Consider the following 14,763-nt stretch of genomic DNA (forward strand, 5'->3'; position numbering starts at 1 on the left):
TGCAAGCAATTGTTCTTTGCCTTGAGTAAGCACAGTAGGCAGATAAATCCTGCCATTTTTTTTTGTTTTGATTGGGGGGAGTGTTAATATTGCAGACTTTCATAGATGTATTGTCCATGCCCTGAAAAGCAAATGTCCTTAGGTTTCACCCTTAATATTACAGACATGCATAGGTGCCTACATTTTTTTTTACATGCTTTTCTTTTCCACTTATTTATTACAAACTAAACCACAAATGATCGTGTCCTGTTTAGGCTCCATTCACACTTGCATGACTCCAAAGTTGTGCCGACTTTGGAGTACAACTTTGACGCAACTTCGGATGGGTGCACCATGAATACCACTTTGACCAGTGATAATGGACAACTGTTGCATTGTATAACATTCAGATACGACTTTCATACAACTTTTGAGGGTTAACATTGATGTCTATGGCCTTCAAATTGCACGAAAGTCAGACCAAAGTAGTGCATGAACTACTTTGAAGTTGCTGCAACTTTAAGTCGCACATATAAGAATGGTTATCGTTGGAAAACATGGGAAATTACTTGTCATGCGACTTTGATGTCCAGAGTTGCATCACAAGTCGCAGAAGTGTGAATGGAGACTAATACATACGGCTTGCAATAGGATTCCCCCTTATACATGTTCATCAAAAAGTACTGCTTATAAAGTTCAACACAGTATTCTGATTTTTATTGTGCCACATTTTGAAGGTGTATTTTTTTCTGTAATGATAAAATTGTCTGTAGAAAAAAAATTACCTTGCAGTCATATAAACGTGTTCTTTGTTTTTTCCTCAGATACGTTTTTAGGGCAGCCTTGTGGATGGCCCCGGAGCAGGCCCGATGGAAGAGGAAAGAAGTCACCATGATGAGGGCAGTAGATTGAGTCCATTCCTAATACAACCATTGCCTCCTTGCCAAAACAACCCAGCAAAGCTACAAAATGGAGAGCTACCAATGGAAAATGCACCACCCCAAGTTAATGGAGAAAGCTGTTTACCAACCAAAAACAGCTACAGTGTCACCCACATGAAGGGAAATCAAGAGTGCTCTGACCTCACACATGAAAACAGCGTGTATCCAAATATACATAATGGTGCAATAAAGCGCACACTTAGTGAGCCTTTGCTATCTGATTTCCTCCAACCAAAAAAAATCAAAGCAGTTGGGGAAGAGAATGGAGAAAATGAAGGTGACTTAAATGGCAAGTACATGCAACAAAGTGTGTCTGACTTCTGTAGCAAAGACGAAGCTGTGAGAACAAGAAAACAGGAAAATCCAAGTGTTCATGTTCCCAGTGAGCAGAACAAAGATTTTAATTCCCACAATGACAACATTGCCTTATCTAATAAAGATAATGCAATGCCAAATGGTGCTACTGTTTTTGCCTCTTCCATGAAGCTTACACATGCTGAACTAATAGAGAAAACGGGATCGCAATATTATCCTGAAAATGTTTCCCTTGCATTGCAAAATACCACACCTCACTCGGTTGCCATTAACACTCTAAATGATGCTAGTAAAGACTTGTCTCCTCAAACAAGTCATTCTTCACATACCTCAGGACAGATCACTTCCCAACTAACCTTGAACTCGGTGCTGCCTCAAGGGCCAGATGCCTTGGCTACTGAGGCTCCTAACAGTGACAACTGCAGTGAGCCAACTGTAAAACCAGGAAGCTACACACATCACATGCAAGAAGAGCAACAACTTCCACAGGAGAAGCCAAAATGTAACTCCCAGGACATACCTGGAAGAAACTGTGACGCTGGTGAGCCTGACCATCAGATTTACTCTACAAGTGGTTCTTACCACCTCCAGAATAACAAACCTGATGAAAGGCTTCCTGAGTCTTTCAGTAAGGAGCGTTACGATTTATTGCAAATTAGTAAATTATTATATGCCCAGGGAACTGACAGTTACCGTTCCAACCCAAGCATATGTGATGGCAGTTTTTTAAATTCTCAGTCCAATGGAACATGTCAGTCAATTGACCCAAGAATGACTTCTCAGTCAGATTTTATGCTTGCTCATAATAGTAGAACATTGTCTACCAATGCACTTCCTTCACTTCACTGTTCAGCAGGAGGAGAACCACCTTCAGAAAACAGTGGGCAGAAAAAAATAAACTTTGAGAATCATTCAGAAAAGCAAAATGAGCATACCATGTCACAAAAAGGGAGGGATCATTGTAATGGAACTTCTGAACGCAGTAGGGGTATGGAGGAGCAAAGAAACCCATACATGAAGTCAAACTGGACAGACTTTCGTTCCAATCATTTTTTGAAGGAAGATGCCTCGAAATCGGAAGACTTACTAAAATTATTAATGGACTCTCAGTCAGAAAATCAAAAGAGGCTTAAACAATATACAAGAAAACAGGGTAGTACTAGTCAAAATATAGAGAGTACTGTGCCACTACCACAGCCTCAAGGGCAACATCTAAATTTCCAAAAGCACTTATCCCAGGCAACAGGTAGAGATACTCAACAGCAAAGCTATGATCTTAAAAACAAAGGTATTCCTTTTTATCAGTCATTTTCAGACAGGCTAACTGGGCATATGTTTGACCAAACATTAAAACAGCACTTAAACCCGCAGAAAGTGAAAAATGAACAATTTCCACATAAGACGCAACAAACACTGCACCAACAGGTTCTGCATTCGAAACCTTCAAGTCCCCAGTACCACCAGGACCAACTTTATCATCAGAGGCCAAATCAAGATTTTACAATGGGCATGGAGCAGTCATCGCACAGTCGTAGCCAAACTCTGTTCAGTAATGCACCAAGTAGATCAAGCCCACAAAATCACTTAAAATTAGAGGAGAGCAGTCAAGCAGCCAGTCAGTGCCAGAATTTCCATCAATACCATCAGGATATAGAGAAGCAACAAAATTCAAGCAACGCAAATATGCATAGAAAAGGGCAGTATATATCTGAAAATATAGAGCCTGGTAAAGGTAAAGTGGACACATATCAACAGTACTATCAAACAGAACGGTCTCTTCAGCATGGTCAACATGGCTACCAAGATCAAAAAGGCAACAGCAATATCCCCATTATGAATCCCAGCCAACAGCCAGCCCAGGACTATGGTAGACATTGCGAGGATATTCAGACCCCAGACAAACAAAATAGATATTTACCACAAAGCAATACTTCTACTCCACTTCCACAAGATCAAACAGGATATCATTCTCAGTTTGCAAATCAGATGAATTGTATTCCAAAGCATGCCGCTTTGAGGCATCATTTGCTTCAGCGCCGGGAGCAAACTAAACATGATGGTTCCTCTGTACATAGAGCTTCCAAAGTGGAGAACAGCTCACAGTCTGCCTGTGCGCGTACACCCAGTGAAAAAACATCAAGGAAAACAATCAAAGAAGAGAATCAGCATTTCGGCCTAGAGAATGCACAACAAAAGAGTATTCTTGAAACAATGGAGCAGCAGATGAAACAGTATCCTGGCAAATCAATGTTTCATCAACATGTGTCTACCATTAGATCACCAAAGCATGTAAAGGTGGAGTCTTCAGGTCCAGTGACAATTTTAACAACACACACAAACTCTTCTACAGGAGACCACCATGTCCATCCAAATGAAAAAACGCCAACCAAGAGAGCAGCAGGCTCTGCTCTGAATAATTTTTTAGAGTCTCCTTCAAAGCTTCTTAGCACCCCTGTCAAAAACCTATTTGATACTCCTGTAAAAACACAGTATGATTTTCCATCGTGCAGCTGTGTTGGTAAGTACAATTTATATCTTTAGACTGTTAGTTTAACTATATTATCATAAATCTGATTGCATGCTGGATTTTTTTTCTATGTAAACAAACCAGACACCAAAAAACATTTGCATGCCTTACAATTATACACGTTTGTCTGCAGGCTGGCAATACATTGTGATCACATGCTTGGGTATTTCTAGCCTCATCTACTTTCTTCCTTTTTGATATTTTGAAACTGTTGCATTCAGTTTTATTAAACATCATCCCCCCACTTACCAAATGTGTATGCTTACGGAGCAATATATATTATATGATACATACTGTGGTTGATTTTCTAAAGAAATACAGACTGTTCATTTAGCCAGGTGAATTCTCATTTCGAAAAGTGCATTATGATGTGGCAAAGTGAATGTTCTCTTAGCTTGGTAAATAAAAGGAAGCTGTGTTTACTTTGAATACCCAATCATGTGCAAAGGGAATACAAAAGAAGGATTTTTGCTTGCACATGATTCAGTGACATCTCATTCACTAAGCTAAGTGATTATTTACATTGTTATTCCTTTGTGATCAAACCTACTGTCACTAGATGGTGTTTTGCATATCATCAAACATCAGTTCAAGAAGCAGTAAAGTAAAGCCGGCAATACATGGATCGTAATTTAGCCGGTTTGTCACGGACTGGCCGAATTTCAAACCGTGTATGGGCACCCTGTTGTCTATCAATTCATTTCTGTACAACCACTTTGTCAGGGTTTTTTCCCGAACGATCAACGCCACCAGCTGTAGCAGGCAACACTCTTCATTGTGTTCTGACGGCTGCAGAAGTCTCCCCGCCATGAGTACACAATAGTACAGCAGGAGTGATTCCCCCATCCACCTCAAATGTGTGTATGGGGGAATGGGGTCTTTTTTTTTTCATTGGACATGCTGGTTGAATGAAAAAAAAAATGTATAATGTATGGCCTGCCTAAGAAATTAGCAACAGCTGATGGCCATATTTGATAACATACATAGGTTACCTTGTGTTTTTGTATTCCCTTGTTATCTCCTTCTGGATAATGTGCAATAATTAAAATAGCCAGTGACAACAATTGATATTAGATGATTCTTCTATCTTGCTAAGATTTCTTGGCGGCTGAATCCTTAAGGCCCCTTTCACACGAACGATCCGTTCAGGTCCGCCTGTCACTTTTTTAGGCGGACCTGAACGGACCCTCCATAGACCTCTATGGAGCGTCGGATGTCAGCGGTGACATGTCCACTGACATCCGACCCGCTCCCATCCGAAAAAGTGTAACAGAGGAAAAACCTACTTTTCCATCCGTTTTTGGATCGGGTGACGACGGACTCTACGGTCCGTCGTCATCCGATCCCCCATAGGGGAGAGCGGCGCTCTGACAGGTCCGTCGCTACACAGTAAGCAACGACGGACCTTTCATCTGCCTGCTCAGCGGGGATCGCCGGAGCGATCCCCGCTGAGCAAGCGAATGTTCACAGGGCGGATCATCATGGATCCGTCCCGTGTGAAAGAGGCCTAAGTCAGTTAAGAAGCTGAAGGGGAAGCTGCAGACAAGTTTGAATTGTTATATACTAATATATTATATATATTAGTATATAACTAATATAATATACTAATATACTATATATTATATATTATATGTGTGTGTGTGTTTTGGAGACAGAGGTTGCTTTAGCAAGATAGAGATTGTTCACTTTGCAAGGGAAGTTGCACTTTGCAAGGGAGTTTCTTCAGGGTGAATGTGGTAAAACTTCACTTAGCAAAGAAAACCCAGTCACATGCAAAGAAAATAAAAATAACAGCATTTTTGCTTGTACATGATTGGATAATGGAAGTTAGCAGAGCTTCAACTCCTTTACTAAGCACTTGAGAAAATGTATTAAAGTGCAACTTCCCGTGCAAAGTGGACAGTTAATTTGTCGTCATCCGATCGCCCATAGGGGAGAGCGGCGCTCTGACAGGTCCGTCGCTGCACAGTGAGCAACGACGGACCTGTCATCTGCCTGCTCAGTGGGGATCGGCGGAGTGATCCCCGCTGAGCAAGCGGATGTTCACGGGGCGGATCATCATGGATCCGTCCTGTGTGAAAGAGGCCTAAGTCAGTTGAGAAGCTGAAGGGGAAGCTGCAGACAAGTTTGAATTGTTATATACTAATATATTATATATATTAGTATATAACTAATATAATATACTAATATACTATATATTATATATTATATGTGTGTGTGTGTTTTGGAGACAGAGGTTGCTTTAGCAAGATAGAGATTGTTCACTTTGCAAGGGAAGTTGCACTTTGCAAGGGAGTTTCTTCAAGGTGAATGTGGTAAAACTTCACTTAGGAAAGAAAACCCAGTCACATGCAAAGAAAATAAAAAATAACAGCATTTTTGCTTGTACATGGTTGGATAATGGAAGTTAGCAGAGCTTCAACTCCTTTACTAAGCACTTGATAAAATGTATTATAATGCAACTTCCCGTACAAAGTGGACAGTTAATTTGTCTTTAGTATATCAACTTCATAGGAACATTCACAGACCTAAAGGCTTTTTTTTCTACCAACATTCTGGTGGGTCTCAGCCTAGATAAAGGTATGATGTGACCCACCAAAACAATTTTGAATGACGCTTTTTATATGCTCTTTTAGATGCCAGTGAGTGCCCTTTTTCTATGGCTATTTCATGTATATCTTCAAATATGCATAAAGGCCCTGAAATTTTCAGAAATGTAGTAAGAAGTTATAGGGATGGGCTAGAATTTACTGGGTCTCACTGGAGGTCTTCAAAAGGGCAATTTAGGATATTTGATTTAATAATCATACAAAAATGTTTCCAGCAAGGTAATTTTCCACATTATTGGCCCTAGTTTTGTATCTGTTGTAGTTTAAAACAAACTTGCAACTTGGTGTAATTAAAACATATTCTCTTTATAGTCCACCTCCTCTGTTACTATTACCACCCCCAGGCTCTCTTATTCCCCCATTTTCCAGCTGGAGTCCTTGGAGACACTCTGTACTTACAGGAATGGGAGAACACCTTCTCCCCTTCCTCCTACAATATGGGGAACTGCCCAAGCACTGTCGGGTGGGGTGGGGGTTCTCAGTCCTGCATAAGCTTTGACACAGACTGACACAGAGCTTAAGTAAAACAACAATGTGTGGCGCTCATAAAATGTGCTGGGAATCTACATTGATAAATGTAAGATCACAGTAAGTGATAATAACACATAAAGTGGCCAAAATGTGTAAATAAAAAATTATATATAATATGTGACTACAGAAATATTGTGGTTCATAGGTCTGAAAGTACAAAACTATGTTGGTGACCATAAAAGTGAATGAGTCACACTAAATGTGACATCAAAATTAAAAAGCAAAAATAAGTAAACCAAGGAATAGAATCAACCAAAATTTTGAAAAGCTTGTACCGTCAAGCGGTGAAGTAAATCCGGTTCCAATCAGGCAGGTAGACTTGGTAAGGAGGAAAAGCCTAAAAGCTAATACGCCCCTGGCGGAGATGAATTAAGCCCGGACTTCCTGTTGACCCAGTTTCCTATCCAGGTCTTGGCTTGGATCATCCACCAAGTTCCACTCAATCTGCCAAGATGTGATGCCAAGTTGCATTGGAAATGAAGGTTTACAATACTAAGTATTGTTTTGTGGCCTGCTGTTGAGCTCACTTCGGTAGCTAGGCTGTCTGGATCGAAGACAAAAGGAAATCCAGACAGCCAAGCTACCGAAGTGAGCTCAACAGCAGGCCACAAAACAATACTTAGTATTGTAAACCTTCTTCATTTCCAATGCAACTTGGCATCACATCTTGGCAGATTGATTGGAACTTGGTGGATGATCCAAGTCAAGCCCTGGATAGGAAACTGGGTCAACAGAAAGTCCGGGCTTAATTAATCTCCGCCAGGGGCGTATTAGCTTTTAGGCTTTTCCTCCCTACCAAGTCTACCTGCCTGATTGGAACCGGATTTACTTCACCGCTTGACGGTACAAGCTTTTCTGACTCACCGCCGACGGCCTGTGAGTCCATCACCTCTGGTAAGGGCATTATATTTCTATTTGCTTGAAGTTATGAAGTTATGTTTGGAGAAGATAATATCCTGCACGCTGATATGTCTCTAACACTCCTGTAGAAATATTCACGAAAGTTCGGAGCACATTTAGTGTAACTCATTCACCTTTATGGTCACCAACATAGTTTTATACTTTCAGACCTATGAACCACAATATTTCTGTAGTCACATATTATATATAATTTTTTATTTACACATTTTGGCCACTTTATGTGTTATTATCACTTACTGTGATCTTACATTTATCAATGTAGATTCCCAGCGCATTTTATGAGCGCCACACATAGTTGTTTTACTTATATTTACAGTTAGTCTGATTGTGGTGTTGGCTGCTTTCTCCTTTGGAGTTGGCGCGGCAGTTCTCACACCTATTGACACAGAGCTTACACAGAGCTTTTTACCTGAGGCTATGGAGGGCAATTTGGGAAGAGGTGTGAACCTGTTACTTTACATTGAATGCAAAAAGGTGCATTGAAGTGTTCATTTGAATGCAGAACTCTAGATTTTTTTTTTCATCCAAACACAATGCTAGTCCTGGGCATAAAAAGGCTAATCATCTGGGTTTCTAATCTGGATTAATCATGTATAAAATGTCCAGGTATTAAGGTAAGGCTGGTCATACCTAGTTTGAATCTCGACCGGTTAAACGAGAACTGGCCGAAATTCAAACTTGTAATGGGCAGGCTGAATGGACCACATTGATCGATCGATCAACTTGGGTACAACCAGCCTGTGCGATTCTCTTGCAATTATCTTGTGATTAATCACTGTCTTCTCCCGGCAGGGATGGCTTCCCCCGCCCGCCCCTGCTTCCCCGTTTCCCTGGAAGAACACAATTGCGGATTCTCCTATCAGCACTGCTTATGTTGATGGGGTATCGTGCAAATTACTTGCAAAATGCACCGTGTATCGCTTGCCTAACCAATGTGTATCAACAATTCCATTGCATTAGTAAATTGTTACTGTTCTAATTCATTTTTGCTAGAAGTAAATTTTAGTGTCAATAAAATTTTATAAACATGACATCCCAGCTCCTTGCTGCATTTTCCAGATGTCTTTCAATGCTGAATTTTGTAAAAACTTTTATGAAGACCTAAGGAAATTTTTTTGTAACTTTACACAGATCAAATCATTGAGAAAGATGAAGGACCATATTATACTCATCTTGGTGCTGGACCGAATGTGGCAGCCATTAGAGAAATTTTGGAAGAAAGGTAATGATTACAATATATCAGCCATAATTACCAGTCACTAAGTCGAGATGAATCAGCAAGAGCTATTTCATGCTGAAAGAAATACAGTAAAATATATATTTTTTAGAACTCTGTCAATACATTAGGTCAAAAGTGTGAATTTATAGCAGCACTATATGATGATATGGCATCACTATCAATTTCCTCATTGTCAAACCATTGTTGTATTTTTGTTTTGTTTTATTGTGGCATATAAATGAATACTTTAAAATAAGTTGAATTAAGGCTGAATTCCAGGCAGGTAAGATTCAAAATTCATACCGCACTGTATAAATGAATAAATGACTAAGCGGGTGGGTCAGTACCAGGATGGGTCTGACCATCAGCTGTGCAGCACACAAATGTGCTTACAAAGAGCAAGATGGGGGGAGGAGAAAGCAGAGTAAGCAAAGAAATTACCTCTTCAGTCTATTGGTGCGCCCCTTTACTGTTCAGTTAGCAGACTGGGAGCAGGAAAGTGTCACCATTGGAGTCCTTCTTGTTAAGAGGAAGGGGAGATTGCTGTACTAACATTGCTTGTGTTAGTACAGTGATCTGTCAGGTTTTTTTTTTTCGTTCAGCCCACTGGGTTGAACGAAAAAAGAAACTTAGAGTGTACCAGGCTTAAGTCCCCTTATGCATGGGACGGGCATCGTTGGAGTCCACTGGCTCAGCGGAGAATCTGTCCGCTGATCCCCGCTGAGCAAGCGGATAAGTGGTCCGTGTTATGCAGAGCAGGCACAGCCCGCTCTCCTCTATGGGCGGTCTGATGTAAACAGACCGACTGTCCGTATATACCCGACTGCCATTCGATCCGCTAGACAAATGGGGAACGGATCCCCATCCATAGAAGACTAGAGGGTCCGTTTGGGTTCAGTTTGGGTTCAGTTTTTAGGACTGAATGGATGGAAATCTTTTAGCACGATGACAGCTCCTTATTATGTATTTAATTTGTGTATTTAGATGTTTGATTCGAGTTTGGCTTTAACATTTCCATTTTTCATGGAGGTCATTGTTGACCTTTTTTTAAAAAAAAAATATTATGTTTACATTAACTGTTTTTAGGTTTGGCCAGAAGGGAAAGGCCATCAGGATTGAGCGAGTACTTTATACAGGGAAAGAAGGGAAGAGCTCTCAGGGATGCCCAATAGCAAAATGGGTAAGTAATAATAATTTGTATGTTTCCATAAGTCCATAAGAAACCATCCCCTAGGTCACAAATTTAATTATGTACATCATTTATAGATTCACCACTAGCGGTATGTATAATCTAAAGTTTTTTATACCACAAGAAAGTACAGTCATATTTTTTTTTACTCACTAATGATTGGGAAGAATTGTGTTGACTTCAGTTATCCAATTATATGTGGTCATAATATATTTTTTTTTCAATTTTCTTTGCACGTGATTTGGTAGTTCTTTGCAATATAGATTTTCTCTTAGCTTCACCTTATTTGTTTAGCTAAGTGAAAATTAATTTTGCAAAGTGAATATGCTCTTTTAATAAATCAACACTCTATCCAGGGCCAATTTTGTCCAAAATGGGGCCCTGGGCAAATATTACAATGAAAGCCCTTATGCAGAAATTCTGTACTGTGTGACAGGTGTCTTAACAGAACAAGGAGCAAACACATAATGGTAACTGTGGGTGTGTTTAGGTTTAACAGATAGTGGTAAATCTCTCAGCCTCTACAGACTAAGCACATAACAAACCTCTGAAAACAGTAGTAAACCACCTCCTGTTCTCAACACTATATTATAGATACATTGACCATAGACAGTAATGTATTGGATGACAAGGAATAAGGGTGGCGTACAAAAAAGAAAACAAATGCAGTCACCACATCTAAGGGCCACTAAGCTGCAATATAATAGATTTTTGTTCTTGGGTTTTTTACCCTTTAAGGCCAGCTATGGAAGAACATACAAAGAGATAGACTTTGGGTAAAGAGTAAAGTGTGGTGCACTCATAGCTTTTCTCATACTACATGGAATGGTGAGCCTAACTTCATAGCAAATAATTACATAGAGCCCGAGCCTACTCGCTGTATGCACTTTTAACAAAAACTGCAGTTCTTTCATCTACAACTTACTCCATAATTACTGTCACAGGCGGAGACCTCACAAACAAACATCAATTCAAAGACAGAAGATAATTTTAAAAAATAATCTCTTCCTTTGAATAGTTTTTCTGCACACGGAAAAAAAGGGGAAAATTGTTAGTGGTCAGTTGAAAAAAATTTCAGCATTGGTGGTCAATGATAGAAAATGATGCTATGGCATCAGGGTTCATTAAAGGATAAGTTATTTTTTTGTAACATGATACATGTTACACCCATATTCAGGGTGTAACATGTAACATGTTACAAATCCACCAGCCCCCAAACCTCCCTGGCTCCCTGATGTGACAAGGCGATCTTCTTCCCCGTCACTCTGTAATTCTCTGCAAAGAACGTGGCTGAGCGGGGCTCCGCCCCCGCCTTGCCACGTCACTCATTCACAGAGTTCTGTGAATTGAAAACTATAAGGTCTGGCAGTCTTTGTGGCTGTTGGCTTGTAGTTCTCAATGAACTACCACGGCACTGTTGAGCACTGTGGTAGTTCATTGATGCTTCCTGTTAGTGTGTAACTGTTTGGCCGTATGATGTATGCCCAAACAGCTTACACACAGTGTGCAAAAGCCCTGCATTGCACCCATAATCTGCTGATTGTGGGTGCAATGCTTTCCAGGCTCCCAACAAAAAAAATAATAAATGCTAATTTTTGTTACCTGAAAAAAGATGTGATTTTTTTATTTTTTTTTTAAAAGTGAACTTATCCTTAAGAGTAAATATTGTAAGCATTGGTAGTCAGATCTAACAATTGACTTTTGTCGAACAGGGAGGGCCACACACAGGTTGAATTTTGGCTGATCCTTGCTGAACTGGCCAAATTTCTGTCTGTTTCCAGCTTAAGAGAGATTCAAATGGCAAAGCAAATGACCGCACTCCAAAAATAAGGAAAAAAGCTTTATTGTATAAAAAGCACCCAACATCAAAAATATTTACAGCAACAGCATCATGGCACACACGGAGGGGAGCATGGTTGACGCGTTTCAAGAATTTCTTTGCTTAGTCATAACTCATAAGCACTAGCAACCACATACCTTAAATAGTCATAACACAGCTGAATGGTATTAAAGTGCTTAATTGGCTCTGCTCCAGACAAACATCATAAAAAGAGCCACAACTAAAACCAATAGTAAGAAAATATACATATATATAGCTATAAGGAGAAAAGAATAAATATTGATATAGATGACTCATATATTTGTCTTAAAAAGAAACACACACATATACTTATTCCCAGTTCCACTTAGGGTATATATATATGTATCTAATATAGATGTGCAAGAAATATAAACAACCGATCATCTAAATTATAAGAAGACACGTGCACAGCTAATAAAATTACCCCATGGAATCACTTGCCCAGACCACGGACTGGACCAGCACCTGATCATTAAGGAGGATATCATTATCACCTGGAGCGGTGTTATCTGTTTATTCATTGCATTGCTGTCTTCCGTGTTCAAGATGCCTGCTCGGTGAGCTGTGTACTTTTATTTCTGTTCCCTATATCATCTTTTATTGGGCTGATTGCTGTTCTAAAGGCATCCAACCATTAACAATGACTATGAATACAGCTCAGGACACTGATGGAGGTATGGACAGTCGCACGTTTAGAACTTTGGATAATAATCCTTTTAGAATTGATGCACAAAATGCTTTTAAACAAGTAAATGAAGATTCTGGATCCATTAAAGTACTTTTCCAAATATTGGAAAAATGTATGGTCAAGGAAGTAAAAGCATACTGGGGAAAAAAACACCTTGCAAGAATATTTATCTATGGAAGGTATACCAAGAGGTCTTTGCATCAAGAAATTCCCCATGTTTTAATTATTCAGTGATGAATTTAAAAAACAATAGGATAACATTCTTTCAACTTGTTCTGTTGATTTGATGAACTTGATCGTTAAACACAAGACCAGCAAGCTGGAGAAATTACGGGAAGAAATTACCTCTGAAATTGACCCAGTTTGCTGCATTGGATCAACAACTTAATGAGAAAGTTAATAAAATCGAGATTGATACTATTGCTGGAAAGAAGGAGAAGCTTCTCCGTGATAAATTGGATTATGAACTTAACAATGATTATGTTTGGAAGAAAATACACCCATGGGGTCCTTATGGCCATTCGCACAAGAAACAGGTTTGTTTTTCTGACACAGAAATCATGGCCAACACTCTGGCGGTGTCAGTGCCTGATGGTTCTTCCAATTTATCTGGAGCTTCCGGTCTTGCCAATCAAGCAAGCACACTAATGTCTTCAAAAAATGGACAGTACAAATTCAAGAACAAGAAGCCTCATCACAAAAAACCCACAATAAAACAAGAAGGGGTGGAGAAAACATAGGAGATTGCACTTAGGCACGCTATGCCCTCAGAGCTCAGAAGTGAGTACATGTAATAATATGATAAATGTGTCACATAGAACCTTAATAGATGAAGAAACTTCCCTTCTATCTAAGGGTCTGAACTTTTGTCCTCATGCACACTTTGATCCATTTAATACTTTTTTGGATATTAATAAATTTATTTGTAATGTAACTGTTCCTCAACATTATTTTAATGAAGAGGATAGTATACAAAGGAATGATATTAGCACTAATGAATGTTCTATTGATTCTAGTGTTTTGTCTTTTAGAGAGAATTGTGCAATTATTGATTTGGAGGATTTGAAAATTGAACAACTACCCATGTCTGGAATGCGAAACTGATGATGGTGACACCCAGAGAGTTCCTTTCTGTGTGCCATTGGACATTTATCCCATACAGTCCCGCAGTTTGGACATGGATATATATTCTGGAGATTGGTAGAGAGAGATCTATTTGACTTAGTTACACACACGTCATTCCAATCTCGAATTGAAAGAGACAATCTCTCCATTTTAGAAAGATCTGCTTTGAATAATCTCATGGAGGACAAAACCATTATGATCTGTAATGCGGACAAAGGGGGATCGGTGATTGTTCTGGACACCGCTGCATATAGGGGTGAGGCCCTTAGACAGTTAAGTGATATTGACATTTATGTTCCACTTAAAAGCAACCCTACAGATAAATATAAAACAATTCTAAAAAGTTTAATTAATAAATGGGCAAGCTTAGGGGCATTTACTCCTAAAGAAACACAAGCATTAGTTCCAGAATTCCTAATTTTACCCATTTTTCACGATCTGCCCAAAGATCATAAAGGTCTTGACCCATTATGTGGCAGACCCATAGTTTTAGGTATTGGATCCCTCAGTGAGCACTTAGGACAATGGATGGATGGACAACTTTAGCCGTTGGTACACAGTTTACCTAGCTATTTGAGGGATACTAAACATTTACTGTCTATTATGGATAAATTTGTTTGGTGTGACGATTATATTTGGATTATGTGTGACGTATCCAGTCTGTAGTCTGCTATACCACACATGCTGGCAAATACTGCTACTTCGGTTTTTCTTGAACATTGCACTGGTTTGTCATCAGAACTTTGTGTCTTTATTTTAGAGACTCTAGATTTTTTATTGACTCATAATTACTTTGCCTTTGATGGGATTCACTATCTCCAGAAATGTGGGGCAACGATGGGAGCAAAATTTTCTCCT

General features: G+C 39.4%; 1 protein-coding gene across 1 annotated transcript in view; it reads left to right on the forward strand.

The window, feature by feature from the left end:
• The window catches only part of TET2 (tet methylcytosine dioxygenase 2), a 130,124-nt gene that overhangs the window by 92,926 nt on the left and 22,435 nt on the right, over positions 1 to 14,763 (forward strand). Inside the window, exons 2-4 of the mRNA XM_073601827.1 lie at positions 804 to 3,753; positions 8,955 to 9,045; positions 10,129 to 10,222. Coding sequence (XP_073457928.1) covers positions 849 to 3,753; positions 8,955 to 9,045; positions 10,129 to 10,222 — 3,090 coding nt within the window. The 5' untranslated portion in view covers positions 804 to 848. The remainder of the gene's footprint in view (positions 1 to 803; positions 3,754 to 8,954; positions 9,046 to 10,128; positions 10,223 to 14,763) is intronic.

This window comes from Aquarana catesbeiana, linkage group LG01 (genome assembly GCF_042186555.1).
Source record: "Aquarana catesbeiana isolate 2022-GZ linkage group LG01, ASM4218655v1, whole genome shotgun sequence".
NCBI lineage: Eukaryota > Metazoa > Chordata > Amphibia > Anura > Ranidae > Aquarana > Aquarana catesbeiana.